The sequence below is a fragment of the Sphaeramia orbicularis genome, chromosome 13, assembly GCF_902148855.1.
Source record: "Sphaeramia orbicularis chromosome 13, fSphaOr1.1, whole genome shotgun sequence".
NCBI lineage: Eukaryota > Metazoa > Chordata > Actinopteri > Kurtiformes > Apogonidae > Sphaeramia > Sphaeramia orbicularis.
The window spans coordinates 51,312,601-51,339,126 of record NC_043969.1 but is presented as its reverse complement, the minus strand read 5'-3'; the positions used below and the strand labels follow the sequence as shown (position 1 = coordinate 51,339,126).

Below are 26,526 nucleotides of genomic sequence, written 5' to 3'. Positions count from 1 at the left end.
CAGTTTTTGCTCTGGTAGATCTGTGTCCTATTCTATAGGGTCCATAGAAATTTCACAGCCCTCAGCAGAACAGTTCAGCTGTAGGAAATGTTTGTTGTTTAAGTTGAAATAAGCCACGCCCACATTGTTCAGCCACACCCACCTTCAAGATATGGCCTCAGGATGGGCCCTCCATCATACCCACCAAATTTTGTAGAAATCGGTCAAGCCGTTTAGGAGATATAAATTTTTTATATTTGCAGCGCCCCCTAGTGGCCAACATTCACCAAATTCAGCTTATACCCTCAGAGTCACATGAGAACCAAGGATCTAAGATCTGGTGTTGATAGCTTTTACTTGGACCGAGATATGTAAGAGTTAGCATTTTTTTAGCTAGCTACAGAAATTTGTTTGTTAATTATTTGCGTATTTTTCAACCAAACAAAATTCTTGTAATAACTCTGGATCAGGTCCATAAGAAGAGTGTATGTGCCAAAATTCACGCAGATCGGACAAAGTCCCAAGTCGGAGTTCGAAAAAGTAGGTTTTCCAGTTTTCGCGATTTTAAGGGGAAAAAAGTCATGGCGGAAATGGGCGTGGCCTAGCTCACGTGATTCAGTACTATTCAGGGAATCTGAGGACATATGGTTTTTGAATGTGCGACATACGGTGTGGGAGTTATAGACCAAAACGCGTTATCTTTGATTATAGCGCCCCCTACTGGTGAATGTATGCGCATTTTTGCGTCTGAGGTCCCTGCAGGGGTCTGGACCAACCCTCCAAATTGCACCACCGTACCATGTACGGTTTAGGCTGCAGTAACAGTTTTATCAACGGAAGAATAAAAATAATAATAATAATATTGATGAATAAAAATCTGAACAAAAACAATAGGGTTCCACAGCACCGCTGGAACTGTGGAACGCGTTTGCTGGCATACGCGTCCCCCAGTCCCCGCGGGCTTGGCCCCCTAATAAAGATATAAATATAAATACAAATACAACATTTGGAATCAACTCCACACCTTTACTCTGCTTCATTTGATCAAATATTACCCATGAACAGGACACATCTGGACATAAAACAGTTACTCTGATTACTGTGGAACTTGTGAAATTTAAATGGCTGTAATTCTTCAACTGTTAATGCGATACTTATGAATATGTAAGATCTTGTAGAGATGTCCCTTAAGATGAGATAAAGATACATTTCACAGTTAACAACAGCAAAAATACAAAAAATATAAGGCAGAGAAAACAAATAGAAAACATACAAACAGTGAAACATGAAATATAAACGAAGAAAATAAATCAGTTTATAAATATTTATGTAAATGTAGATTTAAATATTATTATATAACATATTTCCAATCCAGTTGGACCCGGTGTGGTATTAAATAAATGTTACGATGGTTGAACTGAGCAGGAAATACTTGTGTTGGTTGTAAAAGAGTGTTTTTGTGGGTCTGTGTTTTTTATTCACCCTGTGTGTGTGTGTGTGTGTGTGTGTGTGTTGTTTTTTTTTTTCTTCAGTGATCTGCTGGAGGACTTGGAGCGGAGTCCTGACGCCGCCGCCATCGCTGAATGCTTCGTTGAACGGGTACGTACAGGAAACAGGGCAAACACCCAGTAAAAAACACCAGTGGAAGTGGACGCCCATTCACTGCAACACATACATGCATACACACACACACACACCTCCAGTTAACAGCTGCTGTTGTCCACCCACTCCCATTGTGTGTGTGTGTGTGTGTGTGTGTGTATATATGTGAGTGTATGTATATGTGTGTGTGCGTGTGTGTGTGTATGTATGCAGTAGAGTCCACTTATGGTCGGATCTGACCCTGGTTTTATCAATAAATGTTGAGAAGGCGCTGTGTCCACTGGTGTCTTCATCATCATCGTCTTCATAGTCATTGTCTTCATCGTTTTCATCGTCATTGTCTTCATCGTCATCGTCTTCATAATCATTGTCTTCATCGTCTTGGTCATTGTCTTCATCGTCATTGTCTTCATCGTCTTCATCGTCATTATCTTCATCGTCATTGTCTTCATTGTCTTCATTGTCTTCATTATCCTCAAACGTCTCCAGAACTACTCGTTGGATTCATTTAGACATGTTTACGTAGCTTCCTGGGGAGCTGCTGGTGCAGTGGTTAGACCAGTGACGTCCACATCTGGAGTTTTTTGTTTCTAATCCGATTTTTTTATGAGTAGATTTGCCAATAACGATCCGATACAGAGGCATCGCTGCAGCCACGTAGTTCTTATAATCGGTCATGTGATACTTTTGTAAGTGATGAATCTAATTTGTGGTATTAAAGGGAGCCCTGATGCTCCTCCTCCTCCTCCTCTTCTTCCTCCTCCTCTTCCTTTTCCTCCTCTTCTTCCTTCTCCTCTTTCTCCTCCTCCTCCCACACAGTGGACATGTTGATGAAGTTTTGTTTTTATTTACAGTAGGGATGCACCGATGCCGATACCAGTATCAGGTATCGGTCCAATACTGAGTGTGTACTTCTACTCGTACTCGTAAAAGTACTCTGATACAACCGCACCGATACCACTTTACGGCAGCGTGAAGTTCACAGTTCAGTGCAGCAGGTATGAGGAGGAGGAGTAATGTCAGCAGTGTGGAGATTTAATGAAATAAACAACGGTGACAAAAGTAACGGTGACTGAAAGTTATGTTAAAGACACAGACAGTTCTAATAACAGTTGGACCTGTTTCAGATCTTGTATTTATTTCTCTTCATATGTGATGTCAGATGTTGTCGTTGTCTGTTAATGTTTTGTCTGTTAGTGTTCTGTCTGTTAATGTTCTGTTTTGTTAATGTTCTGTTCACGTACTGTCTATTAATGTTCTGTTCTGTTAATGTTCTGTCTGTTAATGTTCTGTTCTGTTAATGTTCTGTTCTGTTAATGTTCTGTCTGTTAGTGTTCTGTCTGTTAATGTTCTGTCTCTCAATGTTCTGTTCTGTTAATGTTCTGTCTGTTAGTGTTCTGTCTGTTAATGTTCTGTTTTGTTAATGTTCTGTTCACGTACTGTCTGTTAATGTTCTGTCTGTTAATGTTCTGTTCTGTTAATGTTCTGTTCTGTTAATGTTCTGTTCTGTTAATGTTCTGTCTGTTAATGTTCTGTTCTGTTAATGTTCTGTTCTGTTAGTGTCCTGTCTGTTAATGTTCTGTCTGTTAATGTTCTGTTCTGTTAATGTTCTGTCTGTTCTGTTTCAGAGTGAAGCCTTTGACATCTACACCCTCTACTGCATGAACTACCCCAAGTAAGTACTGGGCTCTACACAACTACACACAACCAGCACATTGTGTTGGGTGTATTGGTTGTATTAGTTGTGCTGGTTGTATTGGTTGTATTAGTTGTACTGGTTGTATTAGTTGTACTGGTTGTATTGGTTGTATTAGTTGTACTGGTTGTATTAGTTGTATTAGTTGTACTGGTTGTATTAATTGTACTGGTTGTATTAGTTGTACTGGTTGTACTTGTTGTATGAGTTGTACTGGTTGTATTAGTTGTATTAGTTGTACTGGTTGTATTAGTTGTACTGGTTGTACTTGTTGTATGAGTTGTACTGGTTGTATTAGATGTACTGGTTGTATTAGTTGTATTAGTTGTACTGTTTGTATTAGTTGTACTGGTTGTATTAGTTGTATTAGTTGTACTGGTTGTATTGGTTGCATTAGTTGTACTGGTTGTATTAGTTGTATTAGTTGTACTGGTTATATTGGTTGTATTAGATTTACTGGTTGTATTAGTTGTGCTGGTTGTATTAGTTGTATTAGTTGTACTGGTTGTACTGGTTGTATTGGTTGTATTAGTTGTACTGGTTGTATTAGTTGTACTGGTTGTATTGGTTGTACTGGTTGTATTAGTTATACTGGTTGTATTAGATGTACTGGTTGTATTAGCTGTACTGGTTGTATTAGTTGTATTAGTTGTACTGGTTGTATTAGTTGTACTGGTTGTACTGGTTGTATTACTTGTACTGGTTGTATTAGATGTACTGGTTGTGTTAGTTGTATTAGTTGTACTGGTTGTATTAGTTGTACTGGTTGTATTAGTTGTACTGGTTGTATTACTTGTACTGGTTGTATTAGATGGTACTGGTTGTATTAGATGTACTGGTTGTATTGGTTGTATTAGATGTACTGGTTGTATTAGTTGTACTGGTTGCATCAGTTGTATTAGTTGTACGGATTGTACTGGTTGTATTGTTTGTATTAGTTATATTGGTTATATTCGTTGTGTTTTTTTGTCTTCTCTGTTCCTCCTCCCGTCTCCTCCTTAAAGCTCTGTTCAACTCCAGTAAAATAAGTAGGTCAAAGTCTCGTTGGCTGAAGCCAAAGCTCTGCCTGTTGATGTGTTCACTTCTGTTTCGCTGCTGCTTCGGTTCAGTTTTTTCTTCCTCAGAGCTCCCAAACACTCTAGGGTCCTTTTATTCTTTTTTTATGCTGTGTTTCCTTTGAATGTTCAGACATTCAGAAAAGTACCGACCAAAATAATCACACATTTACATCTGGGACAACACGTACATACAATACTGAGCACTAAAAAGCACAACATTAGCATCATAGCCTAATTGAATACAGTAGAAACTACCCTGCAACGGTAGCCTCTGGAGTGCCCCAAGGCTCCAGTTTGGGCCCAATTCTCTTTATTTTATATATCGTTAGCCTCATATCATAATTGTCATTTTTTTGTCACAGTTTTGGCCAAATTGTGAAATCTGCATTCCTTTACTCTCCTAACACTGTTGATTCATTTGGCATCATTGGTTATGACCTGAAAAAAAATATGACTTAGGCCTTTTAGCTAGGAGGCTAATGGCATCTTATGTTCACTTGAACAATTCATAAAAGCAACAAATAGTTTGTAAAAGTTGCCCTCGTTAAAAAAAGTATAAATTAGTGATTGTTTGCAGTTCTCTTAGTCTCCATATTCTCAACGTCCTCTAAAAAGTTGTGCAGGTGTTTCATGAGATAAACGTACATTTATCTTTCTACATCGGCCTCATCGACCCAAATACAACCTTGTATCCAGGGCCACTACAGAAAAAGTACAGGGATACAGATAGAACTTCAGCTCCTCCACCTCAGACCGATACGTCTACTTTACTGCCAACACCACCGCGATCCACCTGTCGATGACTTCTATCAGTGATCAATAGGAACTAGATTGATATCTGGAACCATTTACACATTATATACCATCAACATATGGACCAGTAAAAGGAAAGGAACATTTAAAATATTCAAAAAATTTATCAAAAATTCAAAAATGTAAATTTCTCAGAACTGTGAATAAACTTTGTCAACATCGTCCCAAAGAAGAAACAGGTCAAATCTGAAATTAATCTTACCGGTAGTGTAGGAGAAGAATTTGTTTGAAGAACTAGTAGTAACAAAGATGACAAAAATAATATTTTCCAGTTTGTGTTTAACTTTTATAAATCTTTTTTGTATTTCATCAACTTGAGCCATCAACAAAAACACCAAATACTCATTAACTGTTATTTTTTTTAACCCCTTAAATGTCATGTTTGTAATGGAAACAAATCATATTTTTTGGTGCAAAAAAATCACAAAAAAGTTTTTATTAGTAAATTTACCACTTTAGTCAAGGGAGATTTTTTATATGTAAAAAAAATTTCAAAAATTCAAAAATCTAAATTTCTCAAAACTGTGAAGAAAACTTTGTCAACATTTAGTCCTTTTACATCTACACCAATACTCCGATCATTATCTGATATCTGCAGTTATATTATTATTGATCATGTAAACAGGATCATCTGATCATCTATCGGCAGTAATCTGATTAGGAGAAATCAGATTAACACACCTAGATTTGTCCCCAATACTGCGATGTCTTCACACATGTAAACAGGTTCATCTGATTTATTTAGTTTTTTTACGTCTGTGCATGTGTAAAAAAAAAAACCAAAAATCTATATAAACTGAAGTTTTGCAGCAACACTGTGAGTTTTAGGAAAAATGTAAACAAACAGTGACATGAAATGAAGGATAGCACCAACATGTGACATATTCTGTTGTCTTATTAGCTCCTCCCACATTCGGAAAGCTAACACTGACACCGTAGGCGTTGCCATGGTAACAAGACAAGACCGGATGTTTAGAAAATGACAGGAAGTGTCTGTCTGACGTCATAGTATACGTACGTTCTCTGAAAAGAAATGGACATGTAAACCAGGGTTTTTAATGATCGCATTTCTGAAGTGACGATAAACGTGTCACATCTGATTATTGGATAATTATCAGATTAGTCCAGGTTATTGTATTTCTATGGTCATGTAAACGGGCTCAACGTCCTAAGGAAGCTACGTAGAACAGGCAGCCCTAGAGTCCACCCTGAACCAGGACTGACTGTTCTTCCTTTATGTTCCAGTGGATTGGATGGATCTCAGCAGGTGGAACCACGTAGATCATGTGACTAACGTTCTGTTGTGGTTCTGTTATTTTGGGGTGTTTGTAAACACATATCAGATCAGGTCCTTCTGTTTGTGTGGATGTAAGCCGTTCTGTCCATGTAGTAGCAGCTACTGTAACATCAGTACACGGACTCAGAGACACTAATGTCCTTACCAGAGGACGGACGGACGGCCCCGTCAGCGTCTCCTCCACATTTTTCCACACTGATCCACTGGGTTGGATTTGGAGGGAAATGTGCACGATTGCAGGTTTGTGAACTCCAGTCCAGTCCCAGTGGGAACATGGATGAGAGTCTTTGTTTGGTTAGTTATCGACGGTTAAAAAAAAAGACCAACAGCTGAAGGAATGTGACCACTCTGCCATGAGGACGGGCCAAAAACAGAACCCAAGAGTGTGTTCTGTCACAGAGAGAAGAGCACGTCAGAAAGAGTGGAATGGACGGAACGGCTGCTATGAAAACCACAGAAACACACAGGGATGAGGGCGGGGATGGAGGACAGGGGACTGGGACGGAGGACTGGGATGGAGGATGGGGACGGGGGACCGGGACAGAGGACAGGGACGGGGGACGGGGGACCGGGAACCAGGACAGGGATGGAGGACCAGGACGAGGGACTGGGACAGTGGACTGGGACAGGAAGGAGGACCAGGAAGTAAGACGGGGACAGAGGACCGGGACAGGGAATGGGAACGGAGGATGGGGACGGGAGACTGGGACAGGGGACTGGGACGGAGAACCGGGACGGGGGACCAGGAGGGAGGACAGGGACGGGGGACCAGGACAGACACTGATGGAATGGAGGACCAGGACAGAGGACCGGGAATGACAACAAGGACGGAGGGCTGGGACAAGGGACTGGGACAGATGCTCATGGTCCATCTGTTGATGGTTTCTAACATGTAAATGGCTCCAGATATCAGTTTAGTTCCTGTTGGTCACTGATAGAAGTCTTATCTGGACTGTGATTGGATGAGTTCAGTTCTCCTCCAGTGAAAGTCCCGCCCACTGTGTTCTTGTTTTCTCCACTTGGGCTAAAGTCACTGCTGATGCTTCATGTGTTTGTACTTTCTACCTGAAAAACACTGAGTCTAAATGGAACCAGAGACTCCTACCAGGCAAAGCATCATGGGAAATGTCCTTTTTGCAGCCTATTGTCCCAAACCTTAGCAGACGCTGACATCCTGCAGTACTACTGACCTGGACCTTCAGTCCACTGGTGATGGCCTCCATGGCCACACCTCCAGGCTCCTCCATGGCCACACCTCCAGGGTCCTCCATGGCCACACCTCCAGGGTCCTCCATGGCCACACCTCCAGGGTCCTCCATGGCCACACCTTCAGGGTCCTCTGTGGCCACACCTCCAGGGTCCTCCATGGGCCTCCATGGCCACACCCTCAGGGTCCTCCATGGCCACAGACTACAGGCCCGGCTCATCTTTCCTCTGATTGGTGGAGACGATCCGAGGCTCTGGGGAGTGTTCGAGCGTCTGCAACTATAATTATCTACAGACGAGGAGAGATGAAGACCGTTCTGGAACAAACACCAACACGGACCTCTTTCTGTGTGCATCCCATTAATGCACATCGTATCTGTGTGAGCTAATGGATAAAACATGAGGTGGAAGGAACATAACGGTGCAGTTTAACCCTTTGTGGACGATTGTGTCTCTGGTGCCACCTTTATTCATCCAACATCATTCAGACGACGGTAACTCCTGAACCGTTTCCCCGACTGATAAAATCCAACCATCAGCTTTGATCTGAGATTGGGCTATTTTATTGGGGTGGAAGTGGGTGGTGCTTAGAGCAGCAGAGTGCAGTCAGTGAGAGAGAGAGAGATGGAAGAGTTTTATGACTTTTAGCAGCGTTTTAGCGAAGTTTTAACCTCCTAAGACCCAGCTATGGGCTTTCTGTCCACATTTGTGGACAAAAGTTTCACAACTTTAAACAAAAAAAGAAAAGAAAACTGTACACCACAAAGGACATTCCATAAAAATTTTAAAAACTGCACCTGAAAAAACTGTTGCATCATGATGTTTCCAATATAGGCACTTATTTAATAAAAAAGAAAAAAAAGCTTGTACTTTGCTGACATTTCCTGGGTCTCAGGAGGTTAATGATGAATTGAATAATCTATATTATAAAAGAGAAGTGGAGTGTGTGTGTGTGCACGCGCGTGTGTGGAGAGGGGTCCAAACAGAGGGGCTCACAGAGAATTTTGTTTTCTAGGATTCTATGAGATCTGTATAATAGAACCTGATGAACATTCACTACAGGTCGACTTCAGCTAAAGGACTGTTGTTTCATTGACTTTAGCGAAGTCTAACGTGTTTTTTTTTTTTTTTTTTATGGTCTTATTTTTGTGTGTGGGGTGGGGGTAGGGGTTGTCTCATTTTTTTTTTTTTTTTTTTTTTAATACCCCGTCAGGTTTCATCCCAGTTCCTGACCTCCCTCCATTATTGACTTAGTAACTTTACCTTCACTGTGGTCTTCCTGTTTCAGTTCTCCTCTTCTTTCTTCTCTTTCTTTTTAACTGTGATGAATGTTTGGGAAAAGCCCCGGCCTGTTTGTTCTTGGTTGCGTCGTCCTTCTCCAGTTTCTCCTGGTCTTGGTGCAGTTGTAGTGAATGTTTGTCAGAAGTCCAAACAGCTGTGGCGTCCTCGTCCTCCTCTGTTTCAGACCTTTCACTGTCTCCTCCATCTGTCTTTTTCCCTCCTCCTTCGTCTTCATGTCTTCACCTCCACTCCTCTTTCCTGCTGGATCGTCTTCTGAACCTCCTCCACCTTCTGCTCCCTTTGTTCCCTGTTGTTTGGTGATAAGGCCTGGTTCTGTTCGGGTTCTGACTCTGGTTCTTGTCTTTGTCTCTGCAGTTCGGTGGCGGTTCTGAGGGACTGTATGAAAAACCAAAGTCTGGTTCGATTCTTCCAGGAGCGACAAGCCACACTGAACCACAGTTTACCTCTGGAGACGTACCTGCTCAAACCTGTGCAGAGGATCCTCAAGTACCACCTACTGCTGCAGGTAACTCCTCAAATACTGTGAAAAGTACCTCAAGTACCACCTACTGCTGCAGGTAACCCCTCAAATACTGTGAAAAGTACCTCAAGTACTACCCACTGCTGCAGGTAACCCCTCAAATACTGCAAAAAATACCTCAAATACCACCTACTACTGTATGTAATGCCTCAAATACTGCGAAAAGTACCTCAAATACCACCTACTGGTACAGGCAAGGCCTCAAATACTGTGAAAAGTACCTCAAATACTGCACAGAGTACCTCAAATACCACCAACTACTGCAAGTAAGGCCTCAAATACTGTGAAAAGTACCTCAAATACTGTAAAAAGTACCTCAGATACCACCTACTACTGCAGGTAAGGCCTCAAATACTGTGAAAAGTACCTCAAATTCTCCACAAAGTACCTCAAACACTGCGCAGACTACCTCAAATACTGCAAAAAGTACCTCAAATACCACCTAGTACTGCACGTAATACCTCAAATACTGCACAGAGTACCTTAAATACCACCTAGTACTGCACGTGATACCTCAGATACTGCCCAGAGTACCTCAAATACTACCTGGTACTGCAGGTCAGATTATTTGTTTTCGGTCAGAATTCAGAAGTCGTTCCTTTTTGCCTTATTTTTTTTAAAATTCGGACCCATCCACTAAAATCCGACTGTTGTCCATGATGCTTGGAACAGCTGTTAGTGGATGTATCTCCTGTTGGTCTTCAGGTTGAACAGGGACGTGGTGGTTTATTGTAATCATTATTCCATGTGTTCAGTCTAACACGGTGCAGGAAGAGTCCTTCAAATGCACTAAAACCATCCATATACTATGTCAGCACAGTCGAGTGCCGTGATTGGCCGACAGAGCGGCCGTGTTGTGAACGGTCCCACAGGAGGCTGATGGATCTTCCTAAAGCTTTGGTTTCCTAGGCGACGGTGTGTTTCCTGTCAGTAAACACAGTGTTTGGCAGTGGTTTCAGACAGAGGATAAGTGAGGACACAAAGGCCTGAGTGTGGCCTCTTCAACCTCCATCAGTTCACATCTGTCCTGCTTTAATGGTACAAACCAGGACCCTTAAAAAAACACAACGCATCATCATTTAACATGAGGGTGAAGAAAGAACAGACGAACAGGACGAACAGACGAACAGGCTGTGAGGCTACGTTCACACAGCAGGTCTTAAAGCACAAGTCAGAGTTTTTCTGCTTTTTTTGGTGTTTGTTCATATTCCACATTAAATGTGACGTCTATCAATTTTGAGTCTGAACTGAATGTGACCCTGAATTGACCCACATGCACTAAAGAGGTCCTGATGGAATACATGACCATGCAGACACACACTGTATTTACAGATGGAAATATGGTTTTCCTCCGCTCCGACCAACAACTGGGACGTTTGTCGCATTTCAATGACATAAAGGTCGGACAAATGCGACCTGGACGTTCAGACAGAAGTCACACTGGAAAATATCCGATCTGTATCAGATTTAGGACTACATATGAAAGTGGTCTGGGTCAGATTTAGGACCACGTATAAAAGTGGTCCGGGTCAGATTTAGGACCACGTATGAAAGTGGTCCGGGTCAGATTTAGGACCACGTATGAAAGTGGTCCGGGTCAGATTTAGGACCACGTATGAAAGTGGTCCGGGTCAGATTTAGGACCACGTATGAAAGTGGTCCGGGTCAGATTTAGGACCACATATGAAAGTGGTCTGGGTCAGATTAGTGCTGTTCAGACTGTCTTTAACAGATCAGATCCAGGTCACATGTCTGAACGTAGCTTAATAAAACTGAAACCAGGATGAACAGCAGCTGTTCTGATGACGACAGTTAAATAACATGACATATGTAATGACTCTAGAGTTAATTACTTCCTTTGGGCAGAGCCCTCAGGAAGTAAAGGTATGGTATATAAGGTGTATAAGTAGTAATAATAATGATATTAATAAAAATAATAAATAGAAGTAGAAAACTAAATTTAAAACAAACATTGTACACTATAAACTGTGCAGTAAAACTGAGTAGCAGTGATTTAGAACCAGAGGATTGAATATATAATAAAACTGATCTGATTCTATTAACAGTTGAATTCTGAGTCTGTGTCTGTTATTATTATTATTTTAATGTGTGTTCTCTGCAGCCGGTGCAGCATCACATGAAGACGTAGAATGACAACAGTCCAGACGTTCCACTCACCACAGTTTATTAAAACAGTGACACTGCAGCGTAGTTTGATCCCATTTAAAACCATGAACACAAATACGACCTGTAGATGGAGATGGAGTCAGGACCACAAACTCAGTCTGAGCCCTGGTCCAGGTCTCAAAGAGGACCCGGTCCACGTGAAGGTGGACTCCAAACACACATGACACACAAAACACAGAAAACACACAGAAAACACACACAATAACACAAAATGCAGAAAACGCACACAATGACAAAACACAGAAAACGCACACAAAACACACACAATGACACACAAAACGCACACAATGACACAAAACACAGAAAACACACAATGATACACAAAACACAGAAAACACAGAAATCGCACGCACAACACACACAAAATGCACACAATGACACACAAAACACACAATGACACAGAACACAGAAAACGCATGCAAAACACAAAACACAGAAAACGCACACACAACACACACAAAATGCACACAATGACACACAAAACACACAATGACACAGAACACAGAAAACGCATGCAAAACACAAAACATAGAAAACGCACACACAACACACACAAAATGCACACAATGACACACAAAACACACAATGACACACAAAATGCACGCAAAACACAGAAAACGCACACAATGACACAAAACACACAAACACACAGCGACACACAAAATGCACACAATGACACACAAAACACACAAAATACACACAATGACACACAAAACGCACAAAATACACACAATGACACACAAAACACGCACAGCTTTTCCCAATACATGAGTTCTACTTTTCACTGGTTCCAGTCCAAGCCCACCTCTGAGAGAAGACACACAGACACGCACACACACACACACACAAAAACACACACACACACAGTTGTTCTGTCTGCTCTGGCCGGTTTAAACACTGGTCAACATGTGTTTGGAGCTGCACTGGGGTTTTCCCATCATCCTCGGCGGTTTCCATGGTGATCTGCTGCGTCAGCCAATGAGCTGCCGGTCCTGTTTTCTGTTTCTTTGTTTGTCTTCACACACATGTGTTGTATTAAAGGCTCTTTACACTGCTGGTGTTTCTGAACACACACTTTCACTGAATAAACTGGACTCAAACCATCTGACACTGGGTTTACTGGTCAGTACCAATGTCGGCCACTGGAGGCGCTGTTTACACAGGCACAGGTCAGGTTGGAGGGGTTTTATTTAGAGCTGCAGCTACCCATTAGGTTTGGAATCGATTAATCTATCAGTTATTGTCGATTCAATTATACAATTATTTGAATATGTGGAAAAAATAGTAAAAATGTCTGAAAATGACAAACAACTCATCACTTATTATTATTATTATTATTATTATTATTATGTTCACTGTAGATAATGTTGTTCATAGCTTATCAAAATACTCCATCTAGTGGCCATTGTCAGTTCACTTTCCTTAGAACAGTAGAAGACGAATTAGACAGGACATCATTAAAAACCTTCTCACTGCAGCTCGTGGCAGCTCCACTCTCCTGGATTTCTTTTATTTTGGTGTTTGTTAAAGCACTGTCTGTGAGTATTAGATGGTAAAAATAATTACATACTTTCTATATTGTTGTTTGGTCGCACATTTGAGGGTCTGGATTCATGTTTAGCTGTTTGGATAGTTCAGCTACTAACGAGGCTATTTACAATTATATCAATTAGTATTATTATAATTATATTCTTTATCATTATTATTATTATTATTCATAGTCATACATTTTAGTCAATTTTTTGTTTATTTTTCTCACATTATTTATTTATCTTTTCTTATTTTTTTTGTCTTCAGGAACTTTCCAAACACTTTGACAAGCGAGAGGCTGGATATGAGGTGGTGGAGGACGCCATCATCACCATGACGGCGGTGGCGTGGTACATCAACGACATGAAGAGGAAACAGGAACACGCCGTACGCCTGCAGGTAAACGCACACTTCACCAAAGTACCATACTTACCCACAAATGCATTTATATCAACCACTACTTCTATGCCTGTGTTTATAGTAGCTTTTATATCAGGTGGATCTTTGAATTTCTAATCTATTCTAGATTATGCTATTATATGCTATGCTTCTCTATGCTATTATGTGCTATACTATGTTATTCTGTTCAATGCTATGTTACTCTATGCTTTTCTATTCTGTTTTATTTTGTTCTAATCTATGCTTTTCTTTTCCATTCTATTGTGTCTTATTCTGTTCTATGCTTTCCATTCTATTCTATTTTATTCTATTCTGTGCATTTCTTTTCCATTGTACTCTATTTTATTCTACTCTATGCTTTTTCATTCTATTCTCTTTTATTCTATTTTCTGAAAGTTTTATCTTAACCCTTAAAGACCGTCCACCAACTTCCAGCTGATTTTTTTTTTTTTGTCTTTTCCAAGTCATTTATCTTCATTTATTCTAATATTATTTTCTGTTTTACATTATTTTCAGTGTAAATCCTGTATTTTCTATGTTTAATGTAGATGTTATGTAGATGTTCATTACGACTCAGTAAATTCATCAGTTGAAATCAGAAAAAAATGAGAAAAAATTGACTTTTTCAAAATAGATCATTAACATAAACATAAAAACAAGTGTTTTAATTTTTTTGTTCATTTTGTTCCTTATTTTTGTTTATTTTTCTACATTTTGTTTCCCTTTTTTTTTTTCTTAAATTTTGTAAATTTTGTTGCTTTTTTTTTACTTCATTTTTGTCCATTTTTTGCTTGTTTTTCTCACATTTATTATTTTGTAATTTTTTCAAATCATTTTGTTCCCTTTAGTTATTAGTGTCTCCATCCACTGTCATTTATTAAACTCAATGGGTTTTATAAACTTATATTGTTCATTTTTGTTTTCATTTTACTTGGTATTTTTATGTGTTTTTGTTAGTTTTGTTATTTATTCTGGTTATTTTACTCATGTTACCAGTTATTTTGTTGATTTGTTTTTCATTTTTGTTCATTTTATTGATAATTTTTGGCTGTTTTTGTTCTTTTATGTGTTAATTTTCTGTATTTTAACTTAGTTTTAGTCTATTTTTTGCTTATTTTCCTCACATTATTTATTATTTTGTCATGATTTTTAATAATCTTTTTGTTCCCTTTAGTTATTAGTGTCTCCATCCACTGTTATTTATTAAACTCCATGAATTTTATAAATTTAATTTGTTACTTTTTGTGTTCATTTTACTTGGTGTTTTTATTTGTTTTTGTTAATTTTGTTGTTTATTCTGCTTATTTTTTTATGTTACCTGTTATTTTGTTGATTTATTTTTCATTTTTGGTCATTTTATTGATCATTTTGGTTGTTTTTGTTCTTTTATTTGTTAATTGTCTGTATTTTAACTTAGTTTTAGTCAATATTTTGCTTATTTTTCTCACAGTCACTGTTATTATTATTAGGATTTTTTTTTTTTTTGTCATTTTTGTTCTTCAGTAGATGCTTTTGGTCGGCGGTAGCTGTTTGGGTCTTTAAAGGTTGAAGATGATAAATAATTACACAGAACAAATTCTGAAACCAGATATGATCACATGAGTCTCATGTTCACATAAACCTTTAATTTCAGGGAAACAATAGTTTTTATGAGATTATGAATCTAGTCGGTTCTTTTTCTCATCATTGACTTTAATTAATGTGTTCAACACCCCGCCCCCCCCGTCTCTAAGGGTCAGTATGTGGTGTGAGGTCAGAGCTCAAAGGTTGTTTCCATGGCCTTCTGCTGTGTTCACAAACTATAAAGAAATAAAAGTGGCCTGTTTGTAAACAGTTCCATGAGTTTAACCTTTGACCCCTGGTGGTTCATACAGGAGAAAGTACACAGGTGTTGACCTTTGACCTCACAGCGGCTCGGCCCATACATGAACCCCCTCATTTAGTTCAGGTTCCACATTCAGACCAATTTGATCTAAAGTAAAATAATAACAGAATAACTTATAAATGAACACAATTACAAACATTTATCTACGTTTGAGAGTGAAAAAAAGTCCAATTACATCATGAAAATGTTTCCACCTATAAACGAACCTTTAAAATGACATGAACGACCTGAAATTTATGAAGAAAAATCTGTGTAATTAGACCAATATTCTGCCTCAGTTCATCATTTCCACATGTTCATTATAACGTACAGATCACAGTGGATCTACAAACACACAACACATTTAATAATTTAGAGAAATTCGGTAAATGTGAACACAGTTAACAGAAAAACTAACAAGTATGAACAAAATAATGAATAACAGGAAGAAAATTCATACAAAAATGAACAAAAGTTGGAGAAACATGAAGAAATGACCAGAAATAAACAAAAATAACCAAAAAATATGAACAAAATAAAGAATAAGAACAAAATATGCAGAAAAATGAAAAAAAAACATGAACAAAACGAGGTTAAAATTTCAGAGCAGAGTTTATCTACAGAGTATTGATCCAATTACACCGAAAACATTTAATATTTGTTCAGATTTGTTCAGATTCTTAATTTATTGTTAAAGAATAGTTTAGAAATGTCAGTGTTTTCATGTAATTTTAACTTTTTTACACTAAAAACAGACAAACGTGTGTATTTGTCCTTATCTATGGGTTCTTCTGTTCTTATTTTCATGGTCCTGATCCACTTTAGATCATATTTGTCTGAACATAGAACCTGAACTAACATGGTTAATACCTTTTGTGTGATGTTTTCATTTCATGGACCGGATTGGACTCTTCAGCGGCCGGTTCTGGTCCACGGGCCGTATGTTTGACCCCCTCTGCCCACAGCTGCTGAAGTCTGGTTCATGTGTTTGTGTTTCTTTCTTTGTTTCCGTGTTTGTGACGTTTGCAGGAGATCGAGGCCCTGCTGCTGAACTGGACCGGTCCAGACCTCAGTGGCTTTGGTGAACTGGTTCTAGAAGGTTCTTTCAAAGTCCACAGAGTGAAGAAGGAGAGGGCGTTCTTCCTGTTCGATAAGATGCTGCTGATCGCAAAGAAGAGGCTAGAACACTTCGTCTACAGCACGCACATATTCGTGAGTTTAACCCTTTACCTCCCAGGGTTCCTCTTTTCTCTGTTCTTCTGTTCTTCTTGTCTCTGTTCTTCAGTTCTTCTTGTCTCTGTTCTTCAGTTCTTCTTTTCTCTGTTCTTCAGTTCCTCTTTTCTCTTTTTGTCTGTTCCTCTTTTCTCTGTTCTTCTGTTCTTCTTGTCTCTGTTCTTCAGTTCTTCTTTTCTCTGTTCTTCAGTTCCTCTTTTCTCTTTTTGTCTGTTCCTCTTTTCTCTGTTCTTCAGTTCTTCTTGTCTCTGTTCTTCAGTTCTTCTTTTCTCTGTTCTTCAGTTCTTCTTTTTTCTGTTCTTCAGTTCCTCTTTTCTCTTTTTCTGTTCCTCTTTTCTCTGTTCTTCTGTTCTTCTTGTCTCTGTTCTTCAGTTCTTCTTTTCTCTGTTCTTCAGTTCCTCTTTTCTCTTTTTGTCTGTTCCTCTTTTCTCTGTTCTTCTGTTCTTCTTGTCTCTGTTCTTCAGTTCTTCTTTTCTCTGTTCTTCAGTTCCTCTTTTCTCTTTTTGTCTGTTCCTCTTTTCTCTGTTCTTCTGTTCTTCTTGTCTCTGTTCTTCAGTTCTTCTTGTCTCTGTTCTTCAGTTCTTCTTTTCTCTGTTCTTCTTTTCTCTGTTCTTCTGTTCTTCTTTTCTCTGTTCTTCTGTTCCTCTTTTCTCTGTTCTTCTGTTCCTCTGTTCTTCTGTTCTCCAGCTGTTCTCTGTACATTCATGGGTTTGGTTGGTTTAGTTCTTATTAACACAGTCGACATTAGTCTCTTTTCCTTTGACCCTCAAACTGTGTGAATATAAGTTGCACATAAAAATTTGCCATAAAAAAAGGACGTTTAAGGGATATTTAAGGGATGTTTAAAGGACCTTTAAAGAACATTTAAGGGACATTAAAAGGACATTTAAGGGACATTTTGAAGGATGTTTAAAGGACATTTAAGGGACATTTTGAAGGATGTTTAAAGGACATTTAAGGGATATTTTGAAGGACGTTTAAGGGACGTTGAAAGGACATTAAAAGGACATTTAATGGATATTTTGAAGGATGTTTAAGGGATGTTTAAAGGATATTTAAAGAACATTTAAGGGACATTAAAGGGATGTTTAAAGGACATTAAAAGGACATTTAAGGGATATTTTGAAGGATGGTTAAGGGATGTTTAAAGAATATTTAAAAGACGTTTATGGGATGTTATAATGACGTTTTTAAAGGATATTTAAGGGACATTTAAAGGATGTTTTAAGGATGTTTAAAGTCTTTTTAAAGCTGCTAATTTTTTATTTTTTAAAGCTGTACTGTATGATGTGGCATTTTTACACTTTTCTTTTGTCATCTTAAAATGCTCCTTATAAGCGCGTGTCAAACTAAAATGTAAAAGAAATCCACTAGGTATTGAAACTCAAAAATGTTTAATTCTCATATATTTCTGATAAAAGTCTGACCAATCATTTTATTCGGTCCGAATGAAATAATTGGCTGAACCTGGCTGAGCCTCCTGTCAGTCACCCATTACAGCCGTCCAGCATCCGAAATGTGTACCTCTGAATCTGATGCTTCACTCGCTGCTCCTTCTGTCACTGACCACAGTCTGTCTAGGATGTGTATGGATAGAACTCAAATGCACACGTGGACGGAGAAAAACGGATTTATTATCAGATACAACAACCAAGGGGAACAAACAGGAGTCTGATGAATAAAGAATGGAGATAAAAGTCCGGAAGTCGGATGTACTGGACTAAACAGGTCTGCACAAAGCTCAGCTTTTATGACCGTGGGACTCATACAGGTACATGTCCATGGTGTCACACAGTGTAGGATTATGTAGGATGATAAATGTATGGACTATGAAACCTCAAATGTCCACGGAAAAACACGCATTCACAGTGCGCACACCCGTCGCCTGGGCACCTCATCTCTGTGGTGCAGTGAAGACACTGACCCAGCGCTGCACAGACCACACCCTTAAATTCAGGGTTTACTGATGAAACAGGGGCTGCGGGCCCACGGCAGGTGGATGATGCATCTCATTACTGAGGGAGGGGTCCGCAGACACGCCGAAGTGGAACAGACCTCCGCCTCTACTTCCTCCATGCGCATCAGGTGAGAGGAGGAGAGAGGAGCCTCAGAGCTCAGGCAGAGGGAAGTGGGCGGGGCTTTGGAGGGAGGCGGGTTGTTCATGTTCAAACTTTTACTAAGTGCTGTGAGAAATGCCACATCGGTAGGTATAGCTTTAATTATCACATCACAGATGACTGTTTAAACAAGCTAATTAAAGCACACTGTACTAATGTGTTTTCCTGTTTTGTGTGTGTGTTGTGTATTTTTGTGTGTTTTTGTGTATTTTTGTGTGTTTTGGGTGTTTGTGTGTATTTTTGTGTTTTTGGGTGTTTGTGTATATTTTTGTGTGTTTGTGTGTGTTTTTGGGTGTTTTTGGGTGTTTGTGTGTATTTTTGTGTGTTTGTGTGTATTTTTCTGTGTTTTTGTGTGTTTTTGTAGTGCTGTAATTTGCTCCTGGTGGACACTCTGAAGGACCCGTTGTGTTTTAAAGTCTCAGACCAGACGATTCCCAAACAGCAGCACATGGTCCAGGTCAGAAAACACCAAATATAAAAAACACACGGAAACAAACATATGAATCAGCATAAAAGTAGAGCTTTATTAATTAATGATCTATTTGACTGTAAAAGTTAATTTTTCTTCAGTTGTCTGTGTTTTTGATAAAATAACCTTTGAATTTCATCTGAGATTTAATGAACATCTACATGATCAGTGGATTACTTATAGAAAATACAGGATTTATACTGAAAAAATGGAAAATATAGAGGATAATATTAAATAAATTGAGAGAAATCACTGAATGAAAGTTAAATAAAATTAATTTTACAAACTGACACAGGGTTAGGGTTTTTATTTGTTCTTTTCTTAATAATATTAATTTTAGGTGTTAATAGACTCGTTATTTCTCACATTAATTCTGCAGAACAGATGGACATTAAAATAAAACAAAGATTCATATTAAATGAGATTTAAGTTCAATAAAAGTTTGATTTATTCTGTATCAGGATGGATTTGTGACAAATAGCTTCAGTTCTACTTTCATTAAATCATTTATTTATTTATTTATATAAAATCCACTGATTTTGCGTTTCGTTGATTTTCAGACGAAGAACCAGGAGGAGAAGAGGCTTTGGGTTCATTACCTCAAACGACTGATCGTAGAAAACCACCCGACGTCGCTGCCGCAAAAGGTAAAAAAAAACATTAAAAAAAAAAAACTGCATTGAAGGAAAAACAGATGTTTAATTTAGTCGAATTCAACCGTTAAAGTATTAAAGGAGAAGCATCTGCACCGAGGCCTGGACAATAAAAGGAAACGGTTCTGAAAAACATTAACTTATTTATAATGTTTATTTTATTCATGTTTTCAGATTACTTTAATGTGACAGTTGTTCTTTAGTCCAGGAATAAACACAGAGTCAAATTTTAAAATAATAATAAATCAAAGGTTGTACATCTCAAATTTACAAAACACAGAACAAAACACATTTGACTTTATAGGTAAATAAACATATTTTCAACTGTTTCTGACCTTTGTTTTTATCGTCATTGTTCACTAGAGGGCAGTAAAGAGAACTTTAATATGAATCTGTTATTTTTATTTTAGTCTTAAGTATATTTATTATGTTACTGTTTCATTATTTATTTTATTTTTGATTTTATTATTTTATTCTAGAATTAAGACCCAACAGACAAAGTTATCAGCAAATTAAAAAAAAAAAATAAATAAATAATAATAATAATAACAATAATAATAATAATAATAATAAAGGTTGTGAAACATGTCCATAAAGACCTGAGGACATGAGGGTTCATGAACCAGAACCAGTAAAGGTTTAAGTCACAGTTCATTCATTTGCAGACTTTTGGACATAAATTAAATATCATACATTTCCTTGTTTTGTTTTTTTTTGTTTTTTTTTGAGTCATAGTTAATTTTTATGTTTTGAAGCAAAGTCCCAAGAAACGCTTTGGTACAGAAATTTTATCCACTTGTTCCTCATGTTTTTCTTAAAGTGGACTCATTCATGGGTTTAAATCAACAGTTCTGGTACTGGTACTGAGGTCTATCAGCTGGTCTGTGCTGGTCTGTACTGGTCTCTGCTTCCCCCCACTGGTCTTTGATGGTAACGAAGGTTTAAGCTCAGTCACTGAGACAGATGGACTTTATTTTATCCCAAACTGGGAACTTTCAGAGCAGCAGCAGCAGGACACACATTCAGTAACAGTACAAAACCACAGCAAACATGAGGAAAGACAAATAGAACTGTTGGAGCCTATTTATATTATTTATACATTTTTGGATAATGGTAAATGAAAATAAGGCTAATGGTCATATCACTCTGCAAATCCAAGTATGGATGGGACCAAGTTATTCCACAGGAGTTTGTAAGGCCCTGTCACAGATGGATCAAGGAATTAAATCAGTTAAGCAGATTTCAGGGAATGAGATACATAAAGCCTGAAAACTTTGACCCAGTGGAGACTGCTGAACTGAAGTGAGTCAGGTTAGGGTACAGTAAGCTGCCTTAGATTCACAAATCACCGAGGCAAAATCCAGATCTCCTTCATATTTGGAAAGGCCAGAGTCTCACCTCTCAAGCAGATCACCATACCCCGGCTTGAACTCACTGCAGCAACACTGGCAGTAAAAGTGGATCAGACGCCACTCACAGATTCAATATTCTGGACAGATAGTACATCTGTATTGAAATATATCCATAATCAGACCAAGAAATTTCATACATTTGTATCCAACCGAGTTGCTGTGATCCATGACCTCTCCCGCACAAGCCAGTGGAGATCAAGGTTGTTATTGTTAATGAAAACTAAAGAAATGATGAAAACTAGAATTGAAAAAAATATTTTTGTCAACTAAAATAAATAAAAACTAGAAGCACTCGCCAGACCTCCACCAAGGCAGATCAGTGCCCCGGATTTGGATGAAAATTTCAGGAAATGTTGATACTGGCACAAGGAACAAATTATTAAATTTTGGTGGTGATGGGGGGAGGCACTGATCTGTCTTGGTGGAGATCTGCGCTCCCTGTGGCCCCCCCACCCCTGATTACCACCAAAATTGAATCATTTGCTCCTTGTGCCAGTATCAACATTTCCTGAAATTTTCATCCAAATCCGTCCATAACTTTTTGAGTTATCTTGCACACAAACAGACAGACAAACCAACGCCAACAAAAACATAACCTCCTTGGCGGAGGTAACTATTATTAAAAGAATAAAATGATAAATAACTGAAACTGTATTGTGTGCTTACAAAACTAACTTAAACATATAAAAATTATGGATAAAATTCCCTTAGCTTTTTGTCTTTGTCAATGTCGGATTGATACGAAATCAGCCAACTGGAAGATTGGTGCAAAATTAACAATCTGTGCATCAATGTGAAGAAGACAAAGGAGATAATTGTGGATTTTCAAGGAGAACCTGTGCCCCTATTCCGCTTCACATCAACAGGGATCCAGTTGAAATGGTCTCCTGCTTTAAATACCTGGGAGTACACATCTCAAATAATCTTAACTGGACAAACAACACGAGCAGTCTGCTGAAAAAAGCCCACCAATGCCTATATTTTCTTAGGCGACTCAAGAAGGCAGGTTTGAGCCCCTCCGTCCTGACTGCTTTTTACAGATGTGCAGTGGAGAGCACCCTCACCTCCAACGTGACTGTGTGGTTTAACAGCTGCACAGTGGTGAGAAAAAGCACTGCAGCGGGTGGTGAGAGCTGCGGAGCGCATCTGTGACTGCTGTCTGCCCTGCATCCAAGACCTGTTGAGGACTTGCAGCTTACATCACTGGTCATGTGATTGTTGTTTACACCGCCATATTGGTAGGCATGTTGTCTGGATCCAGAAAGTCAGAGCTATTGCTTTATACAGGGTGTCCCATAAGTCTCCATACATAGGAAAAATAAACATTTCTTGACATAAACCATTTTTATTTATATAATATGCTCTATATGACTGCCATTTTGTCTGGAACACATTTCAATGCGTGTCCTCCACTGCTGAAGAACTATGAAGAAGAAATATAAAGAAATACATGTTAGAACCATATATGTATGGAATGTGTTATGTCTCCTATGTATGGAGACTTATGGGACACCTTGTATTGTGTTTGTCTTTGGATTCGTGTTTGCGTGTTTTGTTATTTGTGGATATGTCTGCTTGTGATAAAGGCCCCATGTGCTGCGTTTCCACTACGTAGTATCGGCTCGGTTCAACTCGACTCGGCCTTTTTGCGTTTCAATTACGAAAAAGGACCTGGAATCTGGTACCCGGTACTACTTTTTTGGTATCACCTCTGCTGAGGTTCCAAGACTGGGGAACAGATATTAAAACACGACGTGTAAACACTGCAGACCACTGATTGGTCAGAGAGTTGTCTCTGTGACCCACCGTTTTACATAAAACAGATGCTGAAGTTTACAGTAAATGTAGCGGTAGGTTAATCCACATGATGACAGCCCACAAAACTACACCATTCAGTCAGGAGATTCAGTCTTTGATGGCCGATGTAAAAATTCAGCATGAGCTTGACGAGACAACACGCAACGAGCGAGTTTATCAGCAACTCTGAGCAGATGACACAGAAGTAACTCACCGCATCGCTATGACGACCAGGTACTGTAAAGTCTGTAGTATCCTGTAATGGAAACGGTCTCCAGGAATAGTATCTGGTACTCGAGTCGAGTTGAGCTGGTTCCACGTAGTGGAAACGCAGCAATAGATGAGTTTCAATGTGTACTAACAACAGTGATGCGCGCACAACTCGGAGGCAAAAACAGTAGTACCAGCTCCAGCCGGCTCACATCAGCCGTACACCTCCAGGCTCTCCCCCGGAACTCGTGAACGAGCCGATACGTTAGCTCTGAAACGGTCCATTAACTGTCTCTGTTCAAAAGCCGATCTCATCTTCTCTTTCACAGCCACATAATTTTACTTGACCGCATAGGGAAGGCTGTCCCATAGTAGAAAAGCAGACTGTCACAGACGGGTGGGGAGTATTGTCACCAGCTCCCCGCTGAACTCAGCCATGTCGCCCGCCGTAGCTACGACTGCCACTTTCAGCTGCTTCACTGGCAAAGGGAGCAGGTAGAGCCACAATCACTCTGTCTCTATAGGGTGATAGGTCAGGGGAAGCCCTCCTGGTAGGTTTAAAGGGGTCTGCATCACTGTACCACATGATGACTATTCTTTTTTTCCACGCCACTCAACAGGCACGCAGGCTAACTATACTGAGAAGCTACGCTAACCGTGGTAATAACTATAAACAGCGGTCGGCAGAACAGAACCACCGCTGCCACCAATGGAAGCGAGCGGTCTGTATGCCTAACTTATAATTAGTGAAAGCTAAGTTATAAACGGCTCACAGGAGTTTAGCAGGTCCATCGTTTAACACGCTGTACGATCCAAGGAAAGCTTGCCTACCAATATGGCATAGTAAACAGAAAACCATGTGATCATGTGACGTTTGTGCAAAACCTCAGTAGACCAGCAGGTGCAGGAAAACAGCCCAGAACATCATGGATGATACCACCCACCCTGCACATGGACTTTTTACCTGTCTCCCATCAGGCAGGAGACTGCGGCATATCCAAGCACAGACCACCAGACTCTGAAACAGCTTTTATCCAGACGCAGCTGGAATGATAAACTCTTGCTGGACTTGAGCCTGGAATGCACTTTAAATTGGCACTTTACTGCTGTGCACTTTATAAATAAAACTTTTTAGTTATTTGTAGGTCATTTTTAAGGGGGGGTTATTGTTATTGTTATTGCTATTATGTATCAATATTTGATTATTTTATCAGTAATTTGCACTATTGACTAAATGCTGCTGACATTCGGGGACCTGAGTACAATATTTCGTTTCTGTGTATTTTTTATATGCTGAAATGACAAACTTGAACCTGAATCTGAAATCAATTTATTTTGCTCAAGCAATTTTATCTGGTGGCACCGTACAGCACGGTCCATCACTTGTCGTTTAGAGTCGTCTTCTCATCCCCACTCTACCTGGAAACATGGATGCTAAAGTTGGGAGAAAGCAGCAGAGTCCTGTCTGGGATTTATGTGAATACGAAGATAAAAGATATCAAAAAAACTAAACTAAAACTAACTTCAGCTGCTAAGTCAGTTAAGAAAGAGTCAGACACTTGTGTCTTCAAAGATGAAAAAAACTGAAAGATGAGTAAGGGATGCAAAATCTATCAGTAGAGGATCTGCAGGAGGCAAAGGCTATCGTTTGTTTTGAACAAAGACGCTACTTCAGCCACGAAATCACTTCCCTGGAAAATGGCAAAACCCTCAATTCAAGACGCAGCATCCACAAATTGGATCCAGTTCTTGATAATGGTATCCTGACAGTAGGGGGTAAACAGAAGTGCAATCCTGTGCACCAGAGGAATCCAATTATTCTTCCTAAAGGTTCTCATATGTCTAACCTCATCCTGCAACGCATCCATCATCAAGTCGGGCACTCAGGAAGAAGCCATATGCTTTCCAGGCCAAGTCCAAAGTTTTAGCTTCCTCATTCAAACTCCTTAGCCAGGAAAATCATTAGAAAGTGTGTATTTTGCAGACGCATGCAAGCAAGACCGGGAGGACAGAAAATGGTGAATCTTCTAAAGGAACGTTTGTATCCAGACCTACTGCCGTTTAGTCATCTTGGCATTGACTACTTCAGTCCCATTGAAGTGATGAGAGGTTGAGCTCAGGTGAAACGGTGGGGGGTCATCTTCACCTGCCTGGTCCATCGAGCTGTTCACCTGGAGATGGCGAGCTTCCTAAGCACCGACTCGTGCATAAGTGCCATACGCAGATTCATCTGCAGAACAGGACCAGTTGTAAGTATCAGGACTGACTATGGGACAAACTTTGTTGGAGCACAAAAGGAACTACAGGAGGCTTGGAAAGAGTTGAATCATCAGAAGATTCAAAACACATTTCTAACAGAGGGAGTAAAATGGATTGTTAACCCTCCTTTTGGTGTCCACCACGGTGGCATCTGGGAGAGACTGATCAGATTAGTCAAAAAGATCCTCACACCAGTTCTAAAACAGCAAACACTGGACGATGAAACTCTGTCAACAGCACTGTGTGAAGTAGAAGCCATCTTGAATGACCACCGTCCAGGTGTGGTCTTCTCAGTGGTTCCTCCACCGTCCAGGTGTGGTCTTCTCAGTGGTTCCTCCACCATCCAGGTGTGGTCCTCTCAGTGGTTCCTCCACCGTCCAGGTGTGGTCTTCTCAGTGGTTCCTCCACCGTCCAGGTGTGGTCCTCTCAGTGGTTCCTCCACTGTCCAGGTGTGGTCTTCTCAGTGGTTCCTCCACCGTCCAGGTGTGGTCCTCTCAGTGGTTCCTCCACTGTCCAGGTGTGGTCTTCTCAGTGGTTCCTCCACCGTCCAGGTGTGGTCCTCTCAGTGGTTCCTCCACCATCCAGGTGTGGTCCTGTCAGTGGTTCCTCCACCATCCAGGTGTGGTCCTCTCTTTGGTTCCTCCACCGTCCAGGTGTGGTCCTCACAGTGGAACAAATAAAATACAATTAAAATACCATTAAAACATAATAAAATACAATTAAAATACAGTTACAATATGATAAATACATAAAGTGCAGTCAGTTTGTAGCAGCCCTGAGTCAGTTGGGAAATTCAAAAGCCTGCTTGAACAGGAGTGTTTTGAGGTGTTTTTTCAAACTCTCTATAGAGTCCATGGACCGTAAGTGTAGAAGCAGGTCATTCCATAGACGCAGTGCGACAGCTTTAAAAGACCTGTCATTCC

At 39.6% G+C, this 26,526-nt stretch overlaps 1 protein-coding gene across 1 annotated transcript in view; it reads left to right on the top strand.

Annotated features, from left to right (window-relative positions):
• plekhg2 (pleckstrin homology domain containing, family G (with RhoGef domain) member 2) overlaps positions 1 to 26,526 on the top strand; it is a 127,378-nt gene that overhangs the window by 56,323 nt on the left and 44,529 nt on the right. Inside the window, exons 5-11 of the mRNA XM_030152682.1 lie at positions 1,512 to 1,578; positions 3,210 to 3,256; positions 9,308 to 9,458; positions 13,458 to 13,589; positions 16,483 to 16,665; positions 19,168 to 19,260; positions 19,833 to 19,919. Coding sequence (XP_030008542.1) covers positions 1,512 to 1,578; positions 3,210 to 3,256; positions 9,308 to 9,458; positions 13,458 to 13,589; positions 16,483 to 16,665; positions 19,168 to 19,260; positions 19,833 to 19,919 — 760 coding nt within the window. The remainder of the gene's footprint in view (positions 1 to 1,511; positions 1,579 to 3,209; positions 3,257 to 9,307; positions 9,459 to 13,457; positions 13,590 to 16,482; positions 16,666 to 19,167; positions 19,261 to 19,832; positions 19,920 to 26,526) is intronic.